Source organism: Dermacentor albipictus, chromosome 1 (genome assembly GCF_038994185.2).
Source record: "Dermacentor albipictus isolate Rhodes 1998 colony chromosome 1, USDA_Dalb.pri_finalv2, whole genome shotgun sequence".
Lineage (NCBI taxonomy): Eukaryota > Metazoa > Arthropoda > Arachnida > Ixodida > Ixodidae > Dermacentor > Dermacentor albipictus.
The window spans coordinates 183,582,825-183,601,171 of NC_091821.1; the positions used below are offsets into that span (position 1 = coordinate 183,582,825).

The 18,347-nt window shown below is 43.0% G+C and overlaps 1 protein-coding gene across 2 annotated transcripts in view; it reads right to left on the minus strand.

Annotated features, from left to right (window-relative positions):
• Nucleotides 1-126: 126 nt before the first annotated feature.
• Nucleotides 127-18,347, minus strand: part of l(3)76BDm (trafficking protein particle complex subunit 8 homolog l(3)76BDm) — a 149,924-nt gene continuing 131,703 nt past the window's right edge. For both annotated transcript variants that reach the window (XM_070530480.1, XM_070530481.1), the window contains 5 exons: nucleotides 16,214-16,375; nucleotides 11,664-11,765; nucleotides 7,724-7,848; nucleotides 6,942-7,022; nucleotides 127-2,128 (listed from right to left, as the gene is read on the minus strand). In XM_070530480.1, the coding sequence (XP_070386581.1) occupies nucleotides 1,861-2,128; nucleotides 6,942-7,022; nucleotides 7,724-7,848; nucleotides 11,664-11,765; nucleotides 16,214-16,375 (738 nt within the window). In that variant the 3' untranslated portion in view covers nucleotides 127-1,860. The remainder of the gene's footprint in view (nucleotides 2,129-6,941; nucleotides 7,023-7,723; nucleotides 7,849-11,663; nucleotides 11,766-16,213; nucleotides 16,376-18,347) is intronic.

An 18,347-nucleotide genomic window follows, 5' to 3' on the forward strand; every position in this document is an offset into this window, starting at 1 on the left:
CCTCTGCATAGGTCCCACGGCCCTCAGATCAAGGTTCCTCTCACCTGCAGTCCTTGAGTGCCAAGCCAGCTTGTTCTCATAAATAACAAAAGGCTCACAGCACAAGATCTCATGCAAGAAGCACCATCAAACAGCATTTTAAACTTTATTCATGCAAAACAGACCTCAATTAGGCATTGCTGGTAAGAATCAGGCCTTCGCATTCACTCTTGAGAAACGTGACAAGGTGTGAAATGAAACGCATTTTTTGTACGTACCGGGCATGCCTACAACGTTGCACATGCACATACACTCACTCTCATGCCAAACAATTCATTTGCTGTCACTAGGCTTCTGTTTGAGAAGAACATATGAGCTCTACACTAGGTAAACACAGCAAAAGGTTGTTTAACAAGAGATGTACTTAAATTTTTCCATAATTGATAAAGCAAGAATAACAGCATTTCTTTAGGCATCTGAGCAGCAATTCTGTCCACTCCTTTCTTGCAAGGTACCAGAAATTGCTAGAATTTCTAAAAATACACTAAAGATATTCCATTTAATGTACATTAAAACTTATGAATCCAACATAACAAACTTTGCAACCACGCATGAGAGCAGCATAAAATCTGTGAAATTTTCAAGTAGGATATTTCTAAAGGAAGCTACAGGAAGAATTCTGAAGTAGCTCATACAGCTTTTTATGTATACGAACTGATGTACTTTTATGGCACACAAAGATGTCATTTCTTTCAGGAGAAAGTACATGTGCTTCCACTTTGCTGACTGGCAGTAATGTACTCTAAAGTATCGTTAACTGAATGTACATGACTACTTCAGTGATTTTGACTGACTGCATCATTACATAACTCTGTCACAGCTTAACAACTTTATGAAGTTGCATAATGGATATCATGCTTAGTTTGTCATTCAACATAGATGTTTGTGGTGCGTATGATGACAGCATTCTATGTGCTACTGCAAAAGCAAGTTTTTCTAAAATGTGCTTTGAATCATTGAATCCCCTACCTAACTGCTAGAATATCATGTAAACAATGCCTTTCAAACTCGGTGATCCATATATTGCATGTGAAAATGGAAATGCAACAAAACTTTTAGTCTTGGTTGCAAACACTTTCCAACACTGAAAAGAAAATACGCGACTCCACAAATGCCATTAACATGCACATGCTGTCATTACACTTACACATTACTATTTTCAATAAAATATCTTTAATAGGCCCACTTCACTATGCAGTGTGACTTCTGATGCACAAAATATTGAAACTCATGTTGGCATGTTAATGCAGGTGTGTTTCATGTTTGTTACCGCAGTAAGCACATGACAATGCCTGAAACCTTTCAAACCAGATGTGTACACCAAGCGTACCAGTAAGACATATGGTACCCCCAATTTCAGAAATGTGGCTTCAAGATAAATTCTGTGCGTGTTGTACGTATACCTGCACTCTGAGCAGCACAAACTTTGCTTAGTCTTCCTGCTTATGGTATGGCTTGGCACAGACCGAGTACAGCTTACCAGCCCACCACTCTTAAGGTTGAAAATCTTCAACAAAGCACTGGCCCCTGACACAGCAATGTACTTTGCCAAAAAGCAGCCTTAATAGACACATACTACCAAGCCAGTCTGAAATCTAGAAAAACTTGAACCTGAGCAAAACAGCAGTTTCTTGACAGCACAGCAACAGGTCATTTCAACCTGTCAGCCAACGAACAGTTTTAGGGCCATGGTGTATTTGTAAGTGTGAACATCACTCAATTTGGACAGCATCCATAAGCACATTTCTGCCACTTCAACTGAGGTAACCTCTAGCTCTTCCACCAGTACAGTGAAACAGCCTGTGGCTTTAAAACTAAAGCCTATAGAGTTTGTGGTTGTTGTACCACCATGAGACTAGGACACAACAGTTCATGTGAAAGACGTCCATCATCTGTGAGCACGCTCACATGCAAGGCAGCCATGTTGTATGTGCCAGCTTTTGAAAAAGTGGCTGAAAGAGCTACTGCAGCCGTTGTATGAGACTTGATTGGCAAGTGACGCCTTACAGCTGTTGCCCAGCTAAAACCACCAACATCAGTTGCCACCACATCTGGAGTCGTCGTAGGGCTTGTTGCAGCACCTGGTGTCCTGCAATCAGCACATAAAAAATAATGAATGTCTTAACAAGCTAACACTAAACACAGGCCACATGACATAACATAAACTTGTTTTGTACATAAAACATAAAGCTTGTTTTGTAGTGTATACTAGAGTTTTAGAAAACTCATTGAAGGTGAAATAGTAGATTTATCACTACTAGCATACTATCTTCAACAAATTACGGGGAGTTCCACAAAGGCATGATGATTTGAGCAAGCTGATGCAAGAACCATACCTGAAACTAGCGAGGCGGGGGGGAGGGGGGGGGGGGGTTGTGCGGCAGCACTTTTTTATTTTTTTAAGGGATTCACCTTTTGTGACAAGCTTACTCATGTTTTCAAGCCACAAGTGAAATCCGTGTACTGGAGACTAAAGAGTAAAAACTCCACTGGTGCACAATTTATTTTTGCAATGATTTTGCTGTTGCCGACTTTGCCTGCCTCAAACTTCTGTGTGTAGGTTTGCTCGAAGCAAGTACCACTCTGGTGCCCCTTGACCATCAGCGGACTTTTGAGTGTTTTCCCACACACAGATGAGCGAAACCCTGTTCGAATTTTGTTCACAGTGCGGAATATTCTCTCACATTCAACATTCCTGTGGGGAATGGAGAGAATACCCAGCATAACCATTGAAATTCTGTGGAACCTGAGCGATCCATCGACACTTCAAACGCTTCCCAATTTCGACCACTGCATGCTGCACCTTGGCTCATTCAATATGTCGGCTGGAACCTGATATGCTTGCTAGTTGCCAAACTCAACTTCAAGTGCATCAATTGCTTCTTCTTTTGATTTGCCACTCTGCTGGGGTAGGATAGCTGGGAATGCCATAATAAAATTACGTACGCTGTTGAATGAAGCAGTTTCCAGAGCTTGTACTTGAGCAACTTCAGCCATCTTGAGACTGACGTCTTCTAGTGGGAATTTGTGGCAAATGTAATCGCATGCTGCCGTTAAGTACAGACGTACAGCAAAGAAGAACTGCTCTCTCTCATTGCAGCTCAGTGTCTCAACCACAGAGTAGGTTGTGCTGCCAATGACTATGTCTTCATTACCTTTCTGGTTCTCTGGAGCTCCACAGACAATTTCCAGCAATGAACGACATGCCTTGACAACACCTGGGCGCACAAATCTAGTCAGGAGATCCTCGAAAAGGCGGTTCAAGAGGGCCCTCAGCACATGAATCTGAGGAGCATGTGCCTGAAGAAGGCCGTTTGCCTTCTCAAAAAGCGATATAACATCTTGGAGAAAAACACCATATGCCCTGTTTAGCTCTAATGACAAAAAATAAAACAGGCGTTCCTCAGGGGTCACGTGGCTGGTTTCCCGAGAATCCTTGATATGAAGTTTCAGTTTTTTTGCTTGAGGTCCAGAATGAGCTCCTTTCCTCTTTAGCGAGAGTTCATCACCGTTGGTGCCTTTTTTCCCGAGGCCTGCAGCAGTCTTGCGAAGATGTGTAGCAGACTTTGGGGTCAGTGCAGGGTTCTTGGGGGTTTGTGAGAAGTCTTCAGAATTTGGTATGGCTCCAAAAACGGGCTCTGTTTGTTGCACTGCTTTGTTTCAGATAAAAAAAAAGCAGAGTAGTGGTTTCCACTGGTCGAGCAGCCTCTTCAAACACTTTCCCAATGACAGCCACTGTCTCAACAAATGCTTCAACATCTTTCTGACCTCGGCATCGTGCATTTCTTTGAACATTAAATTGATCTTTCCGTTTCAAGCTTTTCTCTAGGTAAAAAAAATATGTAAACCAAAGCCTCATTAACCTTTATAGGAAGACATGAAGAACCTTTTTGGGCGGCCAAGTCGATGAGATGGCACGGGCAACCAACCCCTATCAAACCTGGTCGAGCTTCTTTCTATGCAGTAGAAACACTGTTTTTCTTGCCGATCATGACATTGGCATTGTCCAAACAGATAGCCAACAGGTTTCCAACAGGCAAATTCCGAGACTTCATCTCATCCAGAACCAGATTTGCAATCTTGTGACCCGTTGCTTGCCCTTGGATTGTCCAGAGGCAAAGAAGGCGGTTTTCAATTCTACTCGTTTCTTTAACGAAATATGTCGCAAAACCGGGTAAAGCTGCATATCCCTATTTTTACTGCCATCCACAGCGATCGAAAATACTTGCTGTTTTAGGGCATCCAGCAAAGGAGTCTCCGCGTTGGCGGCCATTTTCCGAACAACTGATGTTGTCTTTGTTCGTCCACAAGCGTAGTGTTTCGCTTCTTCGCACTTGGGGAACATCTTCCGGAAAAGCGGTCCGGCATGATCACTGACACTCAGCGGGATGTTGTGTAACAACTAAAAACGCCGTGAAGAGGCGTTCTGCACAAATCACACCGAGGTCGTTGTCGCTGCATACAAAACTTGCTAGGCTTGGCTGGCTGTCCACAGCTTGCACATATAACTGATGCTTTTTCGAAGCGATGTGGACCTTGGTGTCAGACTTGCTGCCATGCGAGATGTTCACATCACAGGCACACAGGGTGCAGAATCCAAACTTCTCCCCTTTCTTCCACGGAACGAAGCACGGAAATTCTGCCAAGTATGATTTCAAAAGCACTTGGAACTACTGTCGGGGCTTCGAGCCTGCCATTGCACTGCGAAGCCACTACAGGCCGGAGTCACACTGGGTCCGATGCGGCAGCTGGTCACACAAAAGGTGAGGCCGACATTGCAGTGACTGAAGCTGACTGAAGCCCGCGTGAACAAAGGCAACAGCATGGCAACAGGTTTACGGAGGCGCTAGAGGTGTTATTGGCACTTTCGAGCTTTGGATATGGATTCGTGACCCCCCTAGTAGACGACAGAAGTCACTACAACCTTGCAGCTACTGCTGATGATGATACCATGCATATGTATTGCCCTCCCGTGGCAACGCAAGGTGCCAGGGTGTGGTTTTACTACATTTTAACTTTTTTTTTCGCAAATAAAATGCTTTCTGTAAAATTTCAAGCAAGATTCATAAAATCCTAGGACTGCTCATAATTTGTACATTTTACGAAAAATTCGGAAGAGTTGGCAGGTATGGTCCGAGAGCACAATGCAATCAATAGTAAGAAAGAACATGAAAAGAAAAAAAAACTTGAAATTTTTGTTTCTATAGTTTGTCTCAAGAGGTTAAAAATTTATTACAGCAACAGTGTTTGTAGATTGTTCTCAGGTAAACTGTTGACAAGCACTCAGAGTTGTCAATGAATCCTAGAGCTAGAGTTATTTCTAGGCATGTGCAACAAGACATATCTGAGGGCAACATGGCAATAGTGAAAGAAAGCACTTGATGGTACACACTGCTCAAAACACAAACTCCCCCCCATACTAAGCATTACTTAAACATCATATTCATAGCTTGAAGACCTCTTGGCTGAGTGACTCAGCTATGCAAGACACTATAGTGGAGGAGGGCTCTGCATTCATTTTGGTCACCTGGGACGTCTTTATGCATACTGCAATCCCAGTACACAGCTGTTTTTGCATTCTGCTGCCATTAGAATGTGGCTATCGTGGCTGGGACCCAAGCCTATGACCTTACTCTTGGCAGCTGTATGCCACAGCTGCTGGATCACAGCGTTGATAGAGCTATCTACAGAGTTAAGACATGGTTCTCTTTTAGCTGTTGATAGATTGACTTATGCCCCAAAAATTAGCCGTGGTGCATGAAGCTATAGTGAAGTACAACAAATTTCAACCACATAGGCCTCTCGAACGTGTATCACACTAATATCTCAACACACAGCATTTCTGTATTTCTCTTCCTACCAATGCGCAGTTGTTGAAGGCACCCTTTAGAGTGTTTTATTTCCTATGCTATCAATAAGGTTAGCAGGAAATTGTAAACATGCGTAGACATACTTTGCTCAAAACATGCAGTTTTGCATGATGTGAGCGCATACCCACGTACAGTTTGCTACTTCCATCAGTCTTCTTACAAGCCACAAATGTAAAATAAAGAGAGACCACAATACATACGTGCTATTCACAAGATTTCTGCTGGCACAACTGCAAATGCCCTACTAAAAGCAAATGTCTATGGCTTTCCCAACTTCTCTGTTACCATGCAGATCTACAAGATTTAGAACAAAAGAAGAGTGTATGAGTCTTACTAAGCTGGAGGGCATGTGTACTCCCCTACGGACATTCTAATGCAATGTGTGCCTCAGACTCTTGCATGATGTCTCATTTTACTGTGACTGGCACGTAATTTGGAGAAAGATATATGTACCTGTAGATGCACATTAAAAACCGGGTGCTATTCATCGTGGCCACCAAAAGTGGCAAATCACATCAAATACTGAGGCACATGTCTCATCACACATGCTGGAAAGTAGTACAACAGTACACTCATGTGCCTTTCAGTGATATAAAAATTGATGCACTACAAGTAGATAGTGCAACAATGCACCTTTATTATTCCTCAGAGGTCCTAAAGAATTTCATTATGAAAGTAAATCGACTTGCACACTAAAAAAAATCAAGCTTCTCCTTGAAGCCTCGTTTCAGACTGGGTGAGACACTGAAAATAAGTGTTACAAAAAGGCAGAAGTCACAAAGCTCATGTCATACAGTTTTGGATAAAGATGTGCAACTTCAGATGCTAGCTGCATTACAAGCGAAATTAAGTGGCAAGTACTAGAATGCTCCATGTCAGCACATTATGTGAAACAAGCATACCATTTTTATCACCATCCTGCCCTAACTTAACAAAAGCATTGCTCATTATACTAAATAGATGCACTTAAAGAGAAAATTTCTTGTTAATAACAAGGAGATGCAGTCAGAAACACTGAAAGGCAATACATACCTATTGCCTGGCTCCACTGTGACTGTTACTGGCCTAAAGCTAGGATTGTGCACTACAAGACTCACTGGTATCACCAGTAGCCTGAAATAAAGAAAAAGTACTTAATTGCACATGTTCACTGCTTAAATGTAATATACGTAATATTCAGCCTGCATTTGTAACAATACGAAAGTATCTCAAAGGATGAAACATTGATTCCTAGAGATTTTTTTGAAAATGCATAATACAAGGGCCAGATATTCACCATGTAGCCAAAAGCATGTTTATACCCAGATGTACGGTGAAGGAGGTCTCTTTCTGATTTTTTTAATGCTTTGTTTCATCTTTTTTCCACACAGAATTCCACTGCAGCAGATTTGGTGTTCAGATCAGGCAAGGTTGTGGGTCGACAGCATATTTAGCAAGATGTGCTCGTACGAGCACACACACCTACCAGGATTATAATAAAAACTTTGACAAAAAGTTTTTTTTTCCTGAAGTATCTGTGGACTCTAATGACGTGACCAGCAAGCATCTGGTGAAAGCTGATCACTTTTCTCGCTGTCAGCAGTATGTCACTGATGCTCCATTCCTGTTTGCGACACAACTGTGGGAATTAACTATTGCTAGCATATGGTCACGTCACTCATATCATTAATGTCCTCATAAATGCAAATATTTCATGATGTCACGATTGTCACGAAGTAAAAAAATTGTATTCATGTAAATATACTGCTTCCTATAGAAACTAATGGAAGTAAAGGCACTCATCTCCAGCCATGCCATGTTTAACAAAAACTTACCTGTTGGTGACAAAGTCATGCTTGACTTGAACAGGGTGTATTAGAGCACAGCGCACATACTGAAATGTCGGTGCCACCAAACCAATAGCTGGGTAAACTGGAATTGCAGGCTTCAAGTCTGAAGGCTATGCAAGTAATAAAAAATGCCTATTAGAGAAAGCGCGTCACATTTTTTTTTTTTTCAGCTTTCACCAACAGCTGAGAATGATACATTTGAGCTAACTTTGAATTTAATAGTCTCTGCTATCCAATCGGAGAATTCACTATTTGAAATTGTCGAATATTCGTTTCTGATCAAATATAAGGCATAACAACCATTTATTGTAGCCTAGCAAAAGAGAGACCAATGCAAGTGGAGACTGCTCAGAATTATTCTGCTGCAGGAGAGCCACAGTTGTTGCACAAGGACACTAGTACTCAAGCTAATGCATGGCACAGAAAATACCCACTCAATAATTTCCATTCACTCAATAAGAATTATTTACTTTTAAGCTACCTATATATGAACTTCTTAACATATATAAACACAATGTGCATCAAGACACTAACAATCTCGGTTGGCTCTTTGCACTTGTCAATTACCTCCATGATATGGCCCGCCAGGCGTGCAAGGAGGAGACGCACACACTATGGGGAGAGAGCAGATAGGCGCACGTCCTCCCCCCTCCCCTTGCATGTGTGCTTGATCATGTTGCCGCACATTCACTCCCACCCCATTACACTTACGCAGAAGAAATCGTCACCTCTCATGTTTCTCCGAGTGCTGCGAGCTACTGTGAGTCCCGCAGCCTCCTCAAATGTTTACCAACTTGACAAATGGCGCTGCGGTGCTTCCTGCCTTCTGCAGTCCAGTGCGCACGCTTTGTTGGCATTTTTTACACTCAAACTTTTTAGGCAGAAGTACGCTTTTTAGTAAAGTAAACTTTTTAGGCGGAAGTACATCACCGTGGTAACTGACTATGCGACCAAGTGAGTAAAAGTAAATGGATGGAGCCAACTTTATCAACTACATCCAGGGCCAGTTCGCCATGCGGCTAATTACGCGCTACACGCAGAGACGCCAAGTACAGCTGCACGTAATCACGGCTTCCGCCGCAGCACTCCACATTTCCTGATTACCGATTGCAGTAAACCTTTTATGTCCAAAGAGTTCTCATGTGCTTTGGACACTAATGACCAGTATGGCCATCTCCATCTTCCGACCATCCCCAGACAAATGGACTTGCATAACTCACAAAGCATACCCTTACTGATTCCTTAGCCGCATACATGAACACCGAGCACACAGACGGGGATGAGTACATTAGAGTAGCTGTTTTCACTATGAACACATCCCTCCAGGAGACCAAAAAACAAACACCATTTCAAATGGTTTACGGATGCAAGGACATTCTTTCTGGTAAACCACAACTTGGCCTTCGTTCCCAGCGACACGTATTAACTAAACATGAGGACTTTATCGTGCAACTACAAGCAGCCAGGGAGAAGACACGCGATCTCATACTCTAGAAGCAAGAGAGAGATGCCACAAACATGAAGAAGGAGAAGTTTCTGGTTCTTTTCCATGCTGGGGACTTAATTCTCATTCACCGACACACACAGATGGCCAAGCACTGTGCAAAGTGTTTCTCCCGATACCAAGGCCCCTACTATGTCCTAAGGAAAATAGGAATTACTACACATACCTCGACATTGCACAACTCTTCTCTGAGACACACCCACCCCCCCACCCCCTCACCAAGATTTATATATACTATATGCACACATACACGCATGCCAGACCAAACCAGAAGACGAAGACAAAGGTGATGATGATGACTATGTACGTGTGTAAAGCTGAAGCCCACACTTCACTGGTAGCTGTTGATGGTAAGAGTTCAGGTGGGATACATGGGTCGAGTCCTCTGCGGACCTATATCTGCGCTGCCGCGTAGGATCGAGTCCTCTGCGGATGGATGAGAGAGAAGCTGCGCATTGCATTGTGCCCCCCAAAAAGCGAGCTCTTTGCCCAGGGACAACAAAGACTTGCATGAAAAGGTTGCTGCGCATGACCTGTTGCTTCGACTGCAGCTGGCTGATCAGTTGCAACTCTGTGCAGCTGCAGAGAGGCACAAGGGACCATTGCCGATGTGTCGCGCAGCCTGAGACGAAACCAGGCTACTCTGCCATGGAGAGCAAGTTGCAGATAAGTTTTGCCACAAAAGAACACACACTTACTGAAGCAAATTTCTTTTCTTTCCAGGAACCTGTTATGGATTCTGTGGTGTACTTTCACTGCTCATGCAAATCAGCTGAAGGCATATAATTTCTCATTTGCAAGACCCCTTGTTGGGCATTCTATAACACGCTCTTGTCTGAGATGGTCAGTTTTTCTGGTTGGGGTGGGTGAGCGTAACGAGACACAACCACAAGAATTAGTAAAGAAGAAGATGAGGACATTAAGATGGCAAGCAGCTTACTAGGAACGGCTTGTAAATAAACTGTGATAGCCAGCCAACCTCATCATCTCACTTCAATATAAAAGAAGTGTTAAACTTCCCCTATGCTTTCTTTCACGTTGTTGTCTGTTGGCTTTATATAATCTTTAGTAACAATGTAGACTTTTTCTGCAGTATGGAACTAATATCTCTATGAAAGCTAAAAAGAGAAATAAATTCTTGTTCCATCCAAAAGAACACGAATCTAGGAAGCAAATGACAAACAGCAAATAGCTGCCTTAGCAATGACAATGATGCTGAAATAGATGGAATCCCCATCGCACTGCCATCCAGCAACAGCTAACCTCAAAGCAATGGAAACCAAATGGTCATACCATCAAAAGGAAAGGAAAATGAATGCAGGAATGGCTCGGGCATTTTGCTGTTGCAACAGCACAACCACCATGATCTCAAAGGACTGATTTTCGGTTCATTGTGATGTCCTCAGAGCTGAGGTCCCTGTGCCCAAGGTTAAAATGTGTGGAAAAGGCCAAGGTCATCCTCAAGAATTGAATTTGGAGTGGCTAAGGCCTGGATAGTTGAGAGACAACTCCAAAACATCCATTGGTATTAGCTTATCAGGGCAACGATACGAGGCAGAAGGCACCCGAAGCAATGGGTGATGAACAGTCACCTGTGTTTTGGACACCACCCATTTATACCGTAAGATGCCACACTTTTTGCAATGTATCTGGGATTGTTGGAGCCTTTGCTGTTTTCCTCCCTCCATGATGCCAGCTTGGAGGAAGGAAATAAATGGTGATAACCTTGCCTTTCTGAGTAATGTTCATAGTGATATGCAATGTGTTGCTTTGTTTACTTGGACGGCACTACTGTTTTTGCCTCATCACTGCTTTTTCCTCACCAACAGGGGCTGCACTCCGGAGTGCAGCCCCTGTTGCACTCCAGAGTATCACATATTAACTTGTGACCAAATGCCTCCGAATTAAATAATGTCTGATACGGCAGAATAATGCATATGGTAGAGGGCCAGATAGCAAATCCAAGTTATTCAACTTCTCAAATAAATGGTCAAATTAACAGCCTTTACTATAATATCTCACTGGTCTTATTTTGTCAAAATAATAGAGCTGTTTTGACATGTTAAGATAGAATGTAGTGGTAAATAAATGCATCTGCATTTGATTACTTGATATTTGATTCAATACCTAAAGCTTTACATTCGATTTACATTCGGAACATTTGATAATCCCATGTCGATATTGTTTTAACGAAATGTTTTGCGAGTTCTATCAGACTAGCAAGACTAGGTTTTAATTGTTATTGGGATAACTCTGCAATTATCCTCTTTGCCATATACGCAACTTACGAACTCACACAACCTGTGAAAAGGCAGTTTTTGCAAAACAGAAATGCTCTTCTTTAAACATCGGCATTTGGCAGCCATACACAACAGGTTACTGTAAGATAGTAAAACAAAGTAAGATGAAAACTCAGACAACCTTGTGGCCCAGTAAGGAAGAGTACACTGTATGAAATTCCCGCAGTACCACATGATGCTGGCCTCTGACCACACGCACTGATCCATCCTGCTCCACAGCTGCCTGAAAAGATCAGATGATTCACACTGTTTAAAAAGCCTGTACAACGAAAAGTCTGCTAGGTACAGCATTTATCCCGTCAGCTTTACATGTGCACTGTCTTGCCCACATGTAAACTATATTACAGTTAAACCTCGATATAATAAACTTCAATATAACGAAATTCTCAATATAATGAAGTATTTAACTTTTCACAGCCTCCTGTCCATAGAACACCATGTATTAGAATCTCAATTTAACGAAGTGTGTTTGTATGTGATTCCAATACAACGAAATTTCGCTTCTGCCTCAAAGGAATGCCGAGACAATAAATAAATATTTCCGTGGACGCGGATGGTCAAATGGCCGAATTAGAAGCGGCCGCTTGCAAACACACCTCTCCAATCTCGCGCAGAGCAACCTCCGAAGTGGAGTTGCATCATGTTCTGTATAAAGTCCAAGTGGGATAATTTACCATCGCACCCCATGCACTTTGTGCTTTAAGTGCGAGCGAAAGTGTGCGATGGTCAGACAAGAAAGATGGTGGCTTCTCGAGTGCCACCTTGAGCAAAGGGAAAGAGGAGGAGGGGAGCGCGCTCGTGGTAATGCGATCAAGCGCACGTGAAGGGCGGGGTTGGGGGCAGGGTAAGTTGGCGCATGTCTCAGCCGCGGCTGCACATGGCTGTAAGTGCGGCTGAGCACATATGCAGCCGCGCACCCTGCTTTAGAGGTAATCTGTGCCGTGTGTGCAAAGAGTGAGTATGCCAAGACAGCGTGGCATCATGTAAGCTATTTTACTTCACGTTTAGTATTGGAGATTGCGTAATCTGCAATTTTGGCAACCCGTTGAAGTGAGAGGCAGACAAAGCATTCGCTCCCCACTGCCGGCGCTTTTCGCAATAGCGTCGTTTCAGTGCAGGCAACGCTATCAGCCGGAGGGGCTGAGTGAATAGCTTCGCCTAATTGGTACCGCCGATGTGGCATGAAACCGTACCATTCGTCGCCAACTCCCAAATTCATCAAAATGAATTACTTTCTAAATCAAATTTACGTTTTCCAATTGCCCAATAATTTGGAAAATTCTGCAGCCCCTTTCTGCGTCAAAAAAATCGATCGGCAACTGTACTTATTTGCATAAATTGCTGAATTTCAATACAATATTTTGATATAACAAAGCAAATCGCCAATTTTACCTACTTCGTTATATCGAGGTTTAACTGTATCGTAATTGTATTGGGCCACCATCAAGGACCAGTCTTGCTCATAATTTTCTAACAAGAATTAAACGAAGGCCATAATGAAGTAGCAAGATATCTCATTTGCTGCGTTTGTTAGGCAACACTTCAAGTGCACTGGCTATTCTGTAATGCATTACTCAACAACGTATGACAAAACCTAGCTACAATGAAGCTGAAGGGTAATCTGAAGGGTGTCACACTTCGTTACAGTCACACCTCATTATAACAAAACAGTATCATCCAAGAAAATACCATCGTTATAGCCGACATTTGTCATAAGCATACATGCAGATATAGACGGAAAAATATTACAATCAGGTCTATGCAAAATAAACGCAAGCGGGTTGCTTCTGATGGGCCAGCAAGAGTCTTCTGCAGATTCTGATGGCCCGTCAGCGCCTTGCCATGCTGACACAAAACACAAGAGCAACAATAAACGCCAAATTTTTTCGTATATAACCCACATCCTCATATATCCCCCAACCCCAACTACTACACCCCAAAAAAGAAAAAGAAATCCGCATATATAGCCTGCAGAAATAACAGCACACCAATGCTCAAATCTTTATAAAAACAGTCGCGTGGGTGCACGATTCTTTCATGTCGTATTTTTGCCAAGCGGTCCTGGTCCCAACATCTTTGGCAACGTGGATAATCTTCTGCTACTCTGTGAAGGACTGCTGTCGAGCGTAGCTCTTATGATCTGAGTTTTGGTTCACTGGTGCCAGGTGACCTATTCGCTAATTGCTAACACAACAAAAACGCAAAATGGCAATGCGAAAAGAAAAGGAGAATGGGCGACCATGAAAATGGGGAGAGGGAGTGTCAACATGCGATGGTGGGGTTCCCAATGAGGTAACAAAACAAGATGGCATTGAACTTTACTTTGAGGTATAGCTTCACATCAGTGCCGCTCGCACTGCCGTGAAGCCACACCATGAAATTTTATGCTAATAGTCTGCCCCCTGACTTTACCGTAAAATTTTTGGAATTTTTGGTGCAGCTAATATGCGTAAAAATGCGATACATGTGCACACCCTGCATTGCCACGAGGAAACATCTGTGCTGTTGGTGTTATCATGCAGGATTGGCACGTTGGCTTGTCGACTGCAGTATAACCAGCCAGTAACGTGCATCCGTGTTCAGTGTAATTTCAAGTTGCTATCACTGAGTTTCGCCCCTGCAAGACTTTTAGGATACAGAGGAGACCGCACATGGATGTGCACTCTGCTACTACGGCTGTTATTCTAGACAGTGCGCCTTATCTCATGCTCTATCACCGATAGTAAGGTCTATAAGTGTGAACATATTGAGGGCGAGTTTCCTGCGATGGCTTGTAACCAGACACTCTGCCGGCCGGACTGCTTAGTACATTAGGCCTAACCAGCGCCATTTCATCGGGAGTTGACAACCAAAGTTGCCATTTCATGCCAGTCGACATGACACTAACTTTCTTCATGGTCGCCATGTTTGCGGCATTGAGCGCACAGTTTACGCCTGGAACGTCTTGCGGCACCAGAAATTTCAGTTATTATTGTAGTGCTAGGGGTAGGTGGCGACACCAAAGGGAAGTCTGAATAAATGCGAATCTGTAAAATAGGGTGTCTGAAAAATTGGTCAGTGACTGTAGTTGACATTTTTGTTAACAGAATACATATGTCAAGGCACCTGCAAACAAAAATTTGCTTCGCTATAACCAATACTGAGTTGAATGCCACATTCTTTATTTCATTGTAGCAGCAGAATACTCCCCTGAAATAAAGCATGGCCAACCAGATTTTATATTTACTTTGTTATATTCTATAATTGGTTACACCAGTGCTTGTTATGTCAAGGTTTCACTGTATACCCACTACTTCATAATAACAACTTTCCTTATTGGCCAACATTGGCTGCCAGGAAAGGTAGGGTTATGCAGTTAGAAACCACTGTGTAAGCCAATGAAAGAGCCCCCTATGCACAGCCAAAGGGCAGTGAAAAATTTCGTGTCACATCTTCGTCAGGAAGATGACTGCTCTTTCCAATTCAGCTATCAATTCTAATTCATATTTGCAGTCGTTGTTGCATTGCAGTAGTAACATAAAATATCTTTGTGTTTGTTGAATGTAGTGGTGGAATGCTGCAAGCCTCTGATTTTATATATGCTCATCGCCAGATGAAAGCAGAAGTGTATAAATGACAGAAAAGGATTTCTTTATGCTGGCGTCCAGTAATTGGTGTTGAACTGAATCAGAGACTAGCAGCTCTCTGCTGGCACATGAAAAAAATGCTGATAAGCCTAACGATCCCCAAGTACTTGAACAGTAGTGATAATTTGTAATGATCCATTCCACTTTCTATTCTTATTATTTGTCGCACTGAGTGCCTGATCCTAGCAATAATGGCGGCACGGCTTTGTTAGAGCCAATGACGAAAGAAAAGAGAATTGAACATTCAATGGATCTTTATCCATTTAATGCAAAATTTAATGCAAATTTAAAGCAAAAGAAAAGACGGAATACAAAGAGAATCTTACTTAAAATTACGTTAGTGCATTATTTCCTTTTGATTTGAGTAATAATAATCCCTTGGCTGTGCATTTGCAGCAGATTATTGCAGCTGCGGTTAGACGGTACAGCATGTACCGCATTTATATCTTTCTACTGCAAGCCACGTGCTACATTGATCAAGGTGTAGTGTGTTGTGTGCACCAGAGTGCAGGAGTCAACAGCATTGACAGAGTGCATTGCAAGGCAGAAATAATAGAATGTGTGCATAAATGCCGACTCAGCAACATGAAGCATTAAAATTGCTGCACTGAAAGGAAGTGCAGCTATTTATTTTTCCCACAGAGAGAATACCTACACAGCAGGCAGCCTTTAGTGAAACACAGCTCAAGTGTTTAGTCTCTATGTTAAACTCACTATATCTAAACAAATGTTGTGAGCCTGAACTGGGTCATAAATCTATGACCCTCATTCAAAAGAATAACCCCGAGCTCTATACTCTAGCAGACAACGCTTGCACTCATTGCACAAAGTTCAAACACAGCGCCACAGTGGTTGGAGCAGCAGAGGGCCAGATGAGCCCCATTGGCAAGGCAAGGAGCTTCAAAACTAATATCTATAAAAGTTTCTGTATGTTTCTACACGGACAGACATACAGCCCTCCATAGCTGCAATAGTGGCAACCTTCAGGCAGAAACCTCTAAGACTTCAGTTCACCAAATTCTTTGCGGATAACTGCAGTGCTCACCTTCCAGATGACAGCAAGTGTTATTTCAAGAGGTGGCAGTGCAGGGGTTTCATCAGGCACAGAGAGTGCCCCTGGGGGGCCTAAGGTCTCAGATCCAGGCAATGGCAACTCTTGGCCCCACCAGCTGCAGAACTCAAGGCAGGGACTACGCCCACTCTCCAACTGTGCATGGCAGTGTGCAAAATAGTGTGACCTCATGAAAACATGAGAAAATGGCACAAACAAAACTTTTCGTTATCTGAAGCTCAAGGCATATAATCTTTTAATACAAGAAAATGTAACTGTTTGTTTAAGCCAAACAGGAAATACTAAAACACAGCTTAAACATGAGGCAAAACTCAACGTTTAGTCAAATGACAAAATAATTAGCACTGCCACTCACTGTTAACTGTAACACCTGTAAAAGTGCAAATTCCTTCAGATTACAACAGCTATTATAAGGCAAAAAAAGCTCCTTCCTACAGTCCAGGAGAGGCTTTCCAAGAGGCAGAATGTTGCCAGCGACATTTAAAGTGCACCTGTTACTGTGCCTCAGAAGCTATGGTGTTCTGTAGCTGAGGGCAAAGTTGCAAGTTAGATTACCAGCCATGGCAACTACGTTATACAGAATACAAAAATGCTTGTATACCGATACCTGAGTAAGTGTTTGAGAATATTAGGAGGTCAAAATTAATTACGAAGCACCCACTACAGAAGCAACATGTGTGCCATTTTAAATCTGGCTTCCTGCTAATGGTGGTACACGCCCACTGACATTTTCTGCAGAAGACTGCAGGAAAAAACTGACATCATCACAGTAAATACAAATCAGGGTAACCACAAGATAGTCTTCAAAATTGGTGAAAGAGCCTTACAGTTACACAAACAAAGAGCAATGCAATACTAATGAGAAGCACTCATTAGACTGTGCTCACTAGAAGTACTCTGTATAGCATGCTGATCTGGTTGATAGAAATCCTTAACTAAAAAGAGCAAAAGAAAAGACGGAGTACAAAGAGAATCTTACTTAAAATTACGTTAGTGCATTATTTTCTTTTGATTTGAGTAATAATAAAGATGCAAAACTGTTTTGGGTGAAAAAAGGCTCAAGCACACAAATTATGGTAACAGATATATATAACATGAGATAAGGCATGTTTATGTTTTTACATGCTAACCCTAGAAAGGTGAAGTTTTCATTCGAGATGGCATATGTAGATGCATTCGTTCCATTCTATCTTAGGAGGTCAGCAGGCTGCTTAGTGTTCTGCACACTGTTACAATCGGCCAGCGGGGGAAGTGACCTTCAATCTTGTCCTGCCCTACTGCGATCAATTGCTTTGCGAGGCTCACAATACGTTGCCTCGGACAGACCAGCAGGAACGCCAAGACGAGACACCTTTGACGGTTAGGGGGTTGATGGATGGCACTTGGTCACCAACTACAATACTGAGACCAAGGAACTCCTGTGAGGGTGCGTTATATGCCACTTCGTTACGGTCAGGGCCTTACCAGGAGCCAAGACCTGCAAACGGAGTCAAGCCTGACACCCTTGTCTTCGAGCATCCCCTTCTTTCTCTCAGACAGTGAGCCATGTGCACCCTGGGGTATTTCTCCGATGGCATTCTGTGGAGAACGGTGCTGGAGCGATTGCACGCACTCTCGCCCTCTACTGACTACGAGCGCTCCAATGTAGCTGAGTGTGCTAGTGTGCTGACGTGCTTTGACACGTGCTCGCCAGAAAGATGTAGCCTTCTGACCTGTAACTCATGCTATGAGAACAATGTACTGTGCTCCATGCTCCGGCCAGTACGAGTACCCCTTGTTCCATGTAAATAAGTTTGCCTTTCCAATGTAAATAAACCTCCTGTTCCGTTCCTCATTCTCCGTACCTCATATTTTTCACGAAAGAAGCAACCCTCGTCAAGAAGCCCACCTGTGCTGGGTGAAAGCACCAGCTGTGGGCGCCCATATGGAGGGCGACCAAGGAGTGGCACCTGCTCCGGAGTCTTTCTGGGAGTCGTTCATCTAGCCCGGACGCATTGTCACCACTTACGACACCCATGCATCTCTTTAGTCGTCGACTGCTAGGCCTTGCCCAGGAGTTTTCCCCTCTTCAACCACCTCTCTCCGGGAGCTGCACACATCTTGCAAT